Source organism: Garra rufa, chromosome 2, assembly GCF_049309525.1.
Source record: "Garra rufa chromosome 2, GarRuf1.0, whole genome shotgun sequence".
In the NCBI taxonomy this organism is placed as follows: Eukaryota; Metazoa; Chordata; class Actinopteri; order Cypriniformes; family Cyprinidae; genus Garra; species Garra rufa.
In genome coordinates, this window is record NC_133362.1 from 8,651,816 (window position 1) to 8,662,879 (window position 11,064).

The 11,064-nt window shown below is 25.8% G+C and overlaps 1 protein-coding gene across 2 annotated transcripts in view; it reads right to left on the reverse strand.

Annotated features, from left to right (window-relative positions):
- Positions 1-1,417: 1,417 nt before the first annotated feature.
- Positions 1,418-11,064, reverse strand: part of ldlrap1b (low density lipoprotein receptor adaptor protein 1b) — a 69,417-nt gene continuing 59,770 nt past the window's right edge. Inside the window, exons 9-10 of one of the 2 annotated variants that reach the window (XM_073834841.1) lie at positions 7,101-7,132; positions 1,418-2,704 (exon numbers count right to left, since the gene is read on the reverse strand). In XM_073834841.1, coding sequence (XP_073690942.1) covers positions 2,658-2,704; positions 7,101-7,132 — 79 coding nt within the window. In that variant the 3' untranslated portion in view covers positions 1,418-2,657. The remainder of the gene's footprint in view (positions 2,705-7,100; positions 7,133-11,064) is intronic. The other variant, XM_073834840.1, reaches the window with a different exon arrangement.

Below are 11,064 nucleotides of genomic sequence, written 5' to 3' on the forward strand. Positions count from 1 at the left end.
TTTCAGCATCATTACTTCAGTCTGCAGTGTCACGCGATCCTTCAGAAATCATTTGAATATGCTAATTTTAAATTGTTAAATAAGAAATTATAAAAATTATTACTTTTATTTATCAAAGATGTTTTAAATCGATCAAAAGTGAGTATAAAGACATTTATAATGTTACGAAAGATTTCTATTTCAACCGCATACTTTAATACGCTAACAGTCAAAAGTTTTTGAACAATAAGATTTTTAATGTTTTTAAAGAAGTCTCTTCTGCTCACCAAGCCTGCATTTGTTTGATTCAAAGCACAGCAAAAACAGTAAATATTTTTACTATTTAAAGTAACACATTTTTATTTGAATATATTTTAAAATGTAATTTATTTCTGTGCGCAAAGCAGAATTTTCAGCATCATTACTTCAGTGTCTTCAGTGTCACGCGATCCTTCAGAAATCATTTGAATATGCTGACTTTAAAATGTTAAATAAGAAATTATAAAAATTAATACTTTTATTTATCAAAGATGTTTTAAATCGATCAAAAGTGATGATTAAAGACATTTATAATGTTACGAAAGATTTCTATTTCAACCGCATGCTTTAATATATACACTCGCAGTCAAACGTTTTTGAACAGTAAGATTTTTAATGTTTTTACAGAAGTCTCTTCCGCTCACCAAGCCTGCATTTATTTGATACAAAATATGAACATTTTGAAATATTTTTACCATTTAAAATAACTGTTTTCTATTTGAATATATTTCAAAATGTAATTTAATCCTGTGATCAAAGCTAAATTTTCAGCATCATTAAAATGAATAAATTAAGAAATTAATACTTTTATTAAGCAAGGATGCTTTAAGTTGATCAAAAGTGATGATAAAGACATTTATAATTTTACAAAATATTTGCAGTTCTTCTGAACTTTCTATTCATCTAAAAAGCCTGAAAAAATTCTACTCAGCTGTTTTCAACATATTAATAATAATCAATGTTTTTTTGAGCAGCAAATCTGAATATTAAAATGATTTCTGAAGGATCATGTGACTGGAGTAATGATGCTAAAAATCCAGCCTTGAAATCCTAGGAATAAATGACATTTTAAAATATATTCAAAAAGAAAGCAGTTATTTTAAACAGTAAACATTTTTCAAAATAATAAAAGTATTTCAAAAGCTTGGTGAGCAGAAGAGACTTTGTAAAAAAAAAAAAAAAAAAAAAAAACATTAACCTTTGACTGGAAGTGTACAGCCACTGAAATGAAACCACACAAAGAAAATCACAATATGAAAAATATTATACCCTTATTTTCCCCCCACAGAATAAGTCGGAATTTCTCATGACAAAGCATAATCATAAAGGCACTGCATTAGTTTCACCACTAGAGGGAGGTAATATGTCTACACAAAACAGTAAACAACAGCATTTTCATTACAGTTTTAATTTATGAACATGAAATGAATAATGCAAACAGAAACTCACTTATGAAGTCTAATAAAAACACAGAACGTCAATGTAAACCACAAAAGAACTGCCTGCATTGTTTTCAATCAAATCCACAGTGTTAAATATCAATTCGTTGCTAGTTTATGATGTTCATATTTCGACAAAAGTAAAGTAGACAAGTAAATAATATATTGCTGTACGTAAATTCAACCTGAAATTAGGTACATTTGGGTATATTTTTGGGCCATTTCCATAAAACATACCATAGACATCATGGTAATACAATGTTTTTGCTTTTTAAACACTAACATGATGCTAATACCATGGTTTTCTTTAAAGTCCTTACAATACCATCTGATACCATGACTTCCACAGTGCTTTATTGGATGAAGAATAAACAATAAGCAGAAAGATCCTGAAATGAAAGCGTGAGCTCTGGAGAGAGATGCAGAGAGGAGTGCAAAAATACATTTTAATAGAAAAAAATAAGATTGTCTCATTTAAATACCCTGCCTTCTCTTTTTCGGTCCAATATTGTATGCTGTAATGTTTGCTTATCCATTCGTTTTCACACATCTGAGGGCAGACAACTCACGTATGCAAAACCATCACCACTTCAGCACTTAAAAAACACAATCCAACTCCACACAAACCTCAAACATCATGAAATTTAGTATGCATTACCCCGAAATTGCAAATAAACCTCAATATATATTTAACATTCGACTGCATAGAATCGCAAAGCTAGCCTCAGCAATCAAATCCATTGAAAATAATAACAAATAATAATATTAATAATAATAAATGAGCAAATATTTATACAGTTATTGTTATATACATACATTTTGTATTTATTCATACACATAAAAAGGAAAAATTAAAAGCAACCTATAGTAACAGACATTTCTTAATATCATTATACTTAAAAGTAAATGAACAAAAAAATAAACTAAAAATGTTTATACTGTATTGCTTTGGTCTGTGCTTTTGTTGAACTCATCTCGTTGGGTTTGCCAACCGCGTGTAAACGGTACCAGCTACTGCCGCCAGGGGGCGCGGGTGAGACGAGCAGCGAGCTCGATTCCCTTTGTGTCGTTTGATCAGCTCGTTCCTTCCGAGAACAGCCGATCAGAATCCGAACGCGTCCTCGGCGTCGGCAGCCTCAGCTTCGGCTTTGTCCCAGTTGCTAGGCGACAAGCACTCTTCAGGGTTGTAGTCCTGAGGGTTTACCCCAATGTCCAGCATCTGGGGGTTAGTCCGAGACTCAGCGAGTCTTGGGAGAAAACACACACACAGAGAATGAGTTCAAGCGAAAAACACAGGGCAGCAAACATCCTCACAACATCAGTAGCGGTTCACATCATGTAGAGAGCAGGGAATACATATGCAAAACACCAGAAACAACACTTTAAATATGCATGGTAAACTTCTGATCTGGAGCTCTTCCTTACATTTTAAAGACAGTATAAAATAAGCGTTCATTTGTATTTGTCATGTCAGAGAAAACAAGATTGACTGAATGGACAGCGCTCATCTAGGATAAAATAAAATATAAATATTAAATGAAAAGCTTACTTAAATATAATTTAATAATATTTAACGAATATCATTTTATACTAGTTAAACGCTAAATTAAAGTAAATTTTAAATTAAATTAAATTACATTAAACAAAATATAAAGCAATTAAATAAAATAAAATAGATCGAAAATGTTGGCTTGAAAACTAAAGTTCACTAAAAATAGTGTAAACTTTTTAAAAAATGTAATTAAATAAAATAATTATTGAATTAAATTAAATGTTAAACTAAATAAAATATATTAAATAAAATTCAAGATATATATATATATATATATATATATATATATATATATATATATATATATATATATATATATATATAAATATATAATAAAATACAATAAAATGTTGGCTTGACAACTAATTTAAATGAAATTTTAAATTAAATTGAATTAAATAAAATAGTCAAAAAACTACTAATTAAAATAAATATAAGTTAACTTACAAAATTGTGTAAATTTTGAAATTAAATTTTAAATTAAATTAAATAAACCTACATTAAATTTTAAAATAAAATATAAACAATGTTGTTATTGTTAACTGAAACTATTGAAAAAATTAAACCAGTAGCAAACTAAATTAAATTAATTGAAAATTTTATATTAGTTAAATGCTAAATTAAAGTAAATTTTAAATTAAATTAAATTAAAAATAAAATATAAAATAAAACAATAAAATAAAATAAAATAGATCGAAAATGTTGGCTTGAAAACTAAACTAAACTTTTTTAAAAATGTAATTAAATAAAATAATTATTGAATTAAATTAAATGTTAAACTAAATAAAATATATTAAATAAAATTAAAGATATATATATAACAAAATAATAAAATACAATAAAATGTTGGCTTGACAACTAATTTAAATTAAATTTTAAATTAAATTGAATTAAATAAAATAGTCAAAAAACTACTAATTAAAATAAATATAAGTTAACTTACAAAATTGTGTAAATTTTGAAATTAAATTAAATTTTAAATTAAATTAAATAAACCTACATTAAATTTTAAAATAAAATATAAACATTGTTGTTATTGTTTACTGAAACTATTGAAAAAATTGAACCAGTAGCAAACTAAATTAAATTAATTGAAAATTTAAATGCCATTTTATATTAGTTAAATGCTGAAATGAATTAAATGTTAAATTTAATTAAATTAAACTACATTAATTTTTAAATTATATTAAATTACATTAAAAATAAAATAAAACAATAAAATAAAACAATAAAATAACAAAATAATAAGCAGTTGTCAAGCCAACATTTTATTTTGTTGTCTTATTGTTTTATTTTATTTATTTTTTTATATAACATTTAATTTAATTCAGCATTTAAATATAAAATGTAATTTAAATTTTCATTTATTTTAGTTTGATAATTGAACTAAATAAAAAATACTAAGTGAAATTAAAATATATTAATTTGCAAATTAAATGAAATTAAAATAGTCTGAAAAAACTATTAATTCAAATAATTCAAATAAATAAGTTTAGGTTCACTTGTGCACATTTTAAATTAAATTAAATGTTAAATTAAATTAAATAAAACTAAATTGAATTTTAAATTTAATTAAAAAATAAAAGAGTTGAAAAAAATGTTGGCTCGCCAAAATATTTGAAATATTATATATATATATATATATATATATATATATATATATATATATATATATATATTTAACATTAAAAAACTGGTAAATGTTATATGTTACATATATATTTAATATTTTAAAACAAGCCTAAATCTAAAACTAATAGCTCAATATGTAATTAGCTTAATAAAAAAAAACTGCATAAAAGCATCATATGTAGGGTTGGGAATCACAATTAAAATTATTTTTTTAATTATAACTACATTTAATAAGATGAGAAATAAAGGCTAGACACTGAAATAATATGAATAAAATAAATGGATAGTATGTCTTTCTATTACGTTCCCCATATCAGAGTGATCAGTCTGCTTTGTGTCTTTTTAACAAATCATTCAAAAAGAATCAAACATCAGTGATGTCTTGAATCATGAGTCTTGTGGTTAAAGATTCAAACAGTCACAGCAGAGTTTTGGTAGTACTTCAATATTTACATAAGTATTATTCTTTTAGAACATCAGCTTCCTCTAAACGTACTGAGAGAATCATTAACTGAATCATAAAGCAGATTTGGAATTGTTAAATTCCTTATGATTCCCATCCCTAGACAGAAGACTGTAAGTTGCACAAAATATGCATGAACCAGTGAATCGTAGTCTTTTGTTCTTTAATATCCTAAATATAGAGACAGAACTCTGTGGTTGAATGTCACATGATGTGAAATCAAACCTCTGAGGAGCAGGAATGAAAAGTGTGCTGTGGAAAAGAACCAAAAAACAAGAACATCTCTGGGAATATCGCTACGGTAACACTGCCACACAACCTCACTGCACTTTAGTCAAGGTAGATGCCATATTATGTTTCTGAAAAAAGTTGACCTCTTGACCATAAAGATTAAATGGCTGTATGATCCATTTCTTTGTAAGACTAAATGCATTAAGCATTGTTAATGGTGTTTGCTAAGGTATTAAACTTTGGTGTATAACCAAACCATTTTTAACAATGTTGTTATTGTTAATTAAAACTAATAAAAATTTCAGTAATGAATAAAATTTAATTTAATAAAAAAAAAAAGTTTGAATTAAAATTTAAAAACACATTTTAAATTAAATCAAATAACATTAAATCTAAAATAAAATAGATGAAAAAATCGGCTTGACAACTAATTAAAATAAATAAGTTTAAGTTCACTTAAAAATAGTGTAAATTCTAAATTAAATTTAATTTAATTATTTTAATATAATTTGAAATGTTACATGAAATTAAATTAAACAAAACTACATTAATTAAATTAATAAAAAATAAAATGTAAAATCAAATCAAATAAAAAGTTAAAATAGACAAAAAAGGTTGGCTCGACAACTAATTTAAAATAAATTTTTATTTTTTACTTAAAATATTGTGTACGTTTTAGATTAAATACATTTAATTTCATTTAAAATTAAAATGTAAATTAAATGTTAAATTAAATTAACTTTTTTATTAAATGTTAAATCAAACTGCATTTTAAATAAAACTAAATTAAAAATATATAATAGCAAAATAACTCAAAAGAAATTAAATAAAAAACTCACCAAAATAGACGAAAATGTTGGCTTGACTACTAATTAAAAATAAATGTTTAAGCTTGCTTCAAGAATTTTAGATTAAATAAATTTAATTTCATTAAATCAAACTTTTGCATTAAATGTTAAATTAAATTAAAAGATTTAATTAAATTAAAAATTAATTTTAAAAAATATAAAGTTTAAACAAAATAACTAAAATCAAATAAAATTAAATAAAAAAAGTTTCAGCAACACATTTATTTGATCAAAAATGCAGTAAAAACTCTAATATTCTGAAATATTATTACAATTTATTTTACACAAATTTTCTATTTGATTGTATTTGATTGCTCACCAAGCCTGCATTTGTTTGATTCAAAGTACAGCAAAAACAGTAAATATTTTTACTATTTAAAGTAACTCATCTTTATTTGAATATATTTTAAAATGTAATTTATTTCTGTGATGCAAAGCAGAATTTCCAGCATCATTACTCCACATCTGGATCTTCAGAAATCATTCTAATATTCTGATTTGCTGCTTAAGAAACATTTACGATTATTCCACTCATAAAAGAATAACATAAAGATGATAAATATCGACAATAAGTTAATATACTACTTTAAATACAGCATTTACCCAGAATAAAGTCTATAGTACCAGACTTTGCGACAAGGCAGTGGCGGAAAAACCGACGGCTGATCACAAGATGAAGTAGGAAAACATGAAGATGAATCCAAGTGATGTTTCTACAACTCTTGGCAAAGAACCCTGTCGTAAAGTCCTCGAAATCCCATTGAACAGATGTGAGAACCGGACAGGGTTTTGAGCCGTGAGGAAGGACACTACAGATGGAGAACTGGACTACAGTCATGGATGATCATGGTGCTTCGAAAGAGTGAATGATGACGGATGGCACATGTCACTACAGCTCAGGTGAACGACATTTTTACCTGTGTTGGACTCAAAACTATCCAGACTGCGGCTGAAGAGAGTAAACAACATCAGTGTGAGAAAACAGAAGCAGCAAATGGCAGCAGTGGCTCAATGTAAGCTGCAGGTTTAGTCAGCATGTCTTGGTTCGCTGTTGCTATAATAGAACTTCCACATTGTGATATTTTTACCAACTTGTTTTTAAAAGGCTTGATAGTGTTTATTGGGCAGCCAGTGAGGTCAAAGGTTACCACTAGGCTAATGTTCAGGAACTAAGGTCAGAGTAACACTCATTAGTTCATCCAGTTGACCTCTTGACCATAAAGATTAACCAGCTGTAAGATCCATTTCTTTGTAAAAACGAAATGCATTAAGAGTTATAAATGGTGTTTGCTAAAGTAAGCATGACTATGGCTCACATTTAAGCGTTAAAGATTTGAACCAACTCCCACATATTAAACTTTGGTGTAAAACCAAACAATTTTTTAACAATGTTGTCAATGTTAACTGAAACCATTAAAAATTAAATCAGTAATAATTAAATGAAATTAAATTAAATAAAATAAAATAAAACAATAAAATAACAAAATAAAATAAATGAAAAAATGCTGGCTTGACAACTAATTAAAATAAATCAATTTAAGTTCACTTAAAATAAATTAAATTGAATATTAAATTAAAATACTTTAAATATTAAATTAAATAAATAAAATAGATTGAAAATATTGACTTAACAACTAATTAAATAATTAAAACAAAAAAATGACAACTAATTAAAATAAGTTTAAGTTGACTTAAAAATGTAAATTTTAAATTAAATTACATTTTAAATTAAAATGTAATTAAATTAAATATTAAATTAAACTAAAATATATTAAATTGTAAATTAAATATAAAAAATAAAATGATCAAATAGATGAAAATGTTAGCTTGACAACTAACTAAAGTTCACTTAAAAATTGTGTCAATTTTAAATGACATTTAAACTACATTAAATTTTAAATTAAACTAAAGTAAAAATGTAAAAGAATAAAATAAAATAACAAAAGAGACAAAAATGTTGGCTTGACAACTCATTAAAATACTTAAGTTTAAGTTCACTTAAAGAAATAGGGTAAATTTGAAATTAAATGTAATTAAATTTTTTATTAAGTTAAAACATTCAATTTGAAATTAAAATAAAATATATTAAAATAAAAAATAAAATAATATAAAGACAAAATAAAATAGATTAAAAAATGCTGGCTTGACAACTAATTAAAATAAATCAATTTAAGTTCACTTAAAAATAAATTAAATTGAATATTAAATTAAAATACTTTAAATATTAAATTAAATAAATAAAATAGATTAAAAATATTGACTTAACAACTAATTAAAATTAAACATATAAAATAAAATAATTAAAACAAAAAATGACAACTAATTAAAATAAGTTTAAGTTGACTTAAAAATGTAAATTTTAAATTAAATTAAATTTTAAATTAAAATGTAATTAAATTAAACTAAAATATATTAAATTGTAAATTAAATATAAAAAATAAAATGATCAAATAGATGAAAATGTTAGCTTGACAACTAACTAAAGTTCACTTAAAAATTGTGTCAATTTTAAATGACATTTAAACTACATTAAATTTTAAATTAAACTAAAGTAAAAATATAAAAGAATAAAATAAAATAACAAAAGAGACAAAAATGTTGGCTTGACAAGTTTAAGTTCACTTAAAGAAATAGGGTAAATTTGAAATTAAATGTAATTTAATTTTTTATTAAGTTAAAACATTCAATTTGAAATTAAAATAAAATATATTAAAATAAAAAATAAAATAATATAATAACAAAATAAAATAGATTAAAAAATGTTGGCTTGACAACTAATTAAAATAAATAATTTTAAGTTCATTTTAAAAATGGTGTAGGATTTAATGCAAAACAATTTTTGACAAATAATTACAAAGAAATGGCAAGTAAAAATATAGTAAATAAATATGATTAAAGCTAAATAGAAACTTGATAAATAAATAAAAAAAACTGACAAAAGTTCAAAAGTCCAAAGTTACAAAACAAACTAAAATAAAAATAACGGAAAATAAGGGAATTAGAGAAAATTCTAAATATTAATAAATACTATAATATAGCATACAAATAATACTAAAAATAACACTGCATATAACATCACCATTTGTGCTATGGACATTAAGTTATGCAGCAAAAGTGCATTCACACTCAATGGTTTTCTTTTTTTAAATACATTTAGTAAATAAATAAAAGCATATTGAAAATGTTAAAACATTACTATATACTCTGATAATACACAATTAAAAGGATTTATTTTCCCTTCATATTGAGCCAAGAGGGCAATCTGACATTTAGATCTACAGTAATATTGGATAAAACTTGAAGTTTAATACAAAAGATGTAGCCATTTCATTTTATTTGTACATCAATCTCACAGTGATCAATTGTGGTCATATCTTTCACCTCACTGTGTTTTGCAGGATAAACCAACACAAAACACTAAAACAGCTTCAGTTTGTGATGTAAAGCACTTCAATAGTCTTTAATCAGAGATTTACTCAATCCCAATTCATCCTTGATTGGAAAAGTTCTCGCATGTCAGAGATCTGGAGCTTCTCTCCTCACACTTCCAGGCTGAAAGCATGTTAAATGGAGATTAACGAAGTACTGCGTTTGATTAAAAGCCAACGCTTTTAATTACTGCACGAGACAAATAATCAGCGTGAAGCGGAGATGGACTGGTCCCCCGCTGCTGTAAAACAGCTCATCTCATGTCTGCTAATCTCTCGGGAACGGCACTCTGTGTGTCTGGATGAATAATGACCATCATTACAAATCGTTAAACAGCAGTTGTTTGGTTTGCAGAATAAATCGGCTGTTAATTAGTGCCATTACGATGCCACAGTATGCAAATAATAATCATTTATAACATGACCTAATCATTTGGCATCAGAATTATTTGATTTGTGTGTATAGGCAAGCAGGAACATGCCTATTGTATCAATAAAAATATTCTCTTAAAGGGCTCATACTATGAGGGATGCAATGTCCTTAATAGTTTTAAATGAATGCTGAAGTGTGTAATTTGTCAAATGTTGAAATGCATTTTTCTATCTGTCTTAATGTGTAGTGATAAAATACTTGTATTCTATGACGTTATCAAAGCATACAAGGAGTGCAGAATTATTAGGCAAGTTGATATTCTTGTCATATTTTTTTCCCAAGCACATTTGAATAATTCCAAACCACATCAATCTTAATAACTACTATTCATTTTGTATTTAATTATTTATAATTGATATATAATTGTCCATGAAGGCTGGAAGTGAAAAACTCCTTATTTTCAGGTGTGCAGAATTATTAGGCACATTTTCTTTTACAGATAAAATGAGCCAAAAAAGAGATTTACCTCAGACTGAAAAGTCAAAAACTATTAAATGCCCATGAGAAGGATGCAATACTAATGCAATACTGCAATTTGCAAAGTTAAGGCATGACCACCGAACAGAAAAACGCTTGTTGCATCTGCATTGTCAGAAAAAACAGGTGGAGGAGAAAAGATGCATGTTAATTGCAAAAAAAGTAAGAATTAATGTTAAGAATCAGATATGAAACCATCAGGAACCATTTAGTCTCCAGCGCCACCGTTTTCCAGAACTGCAACCTACCTTGAGTCTCCAGAAGTGCAGTGTGTCAGGTTCTCAGAGACTTTGCTTCGGCAAAAAATCCTAAAAAATGACCCTCAATTAATAAGAATAACATTCTGAAGTATTGTCAAATACATAGAGATGGTTTTTTTTCTAGGCTTTATAGACAGATGAGTTGAGAGTGACTCTTGAAGGACCAGCACCACATCCTCTTGTAGCACTCTTTCAAAAATATATTTTCCTGAATCTGGCAGTAAGATTTAAGAGTTTATTTTGGTCCCTCTCTGCAAGACAGACATTTCAGGATAGGAGATGG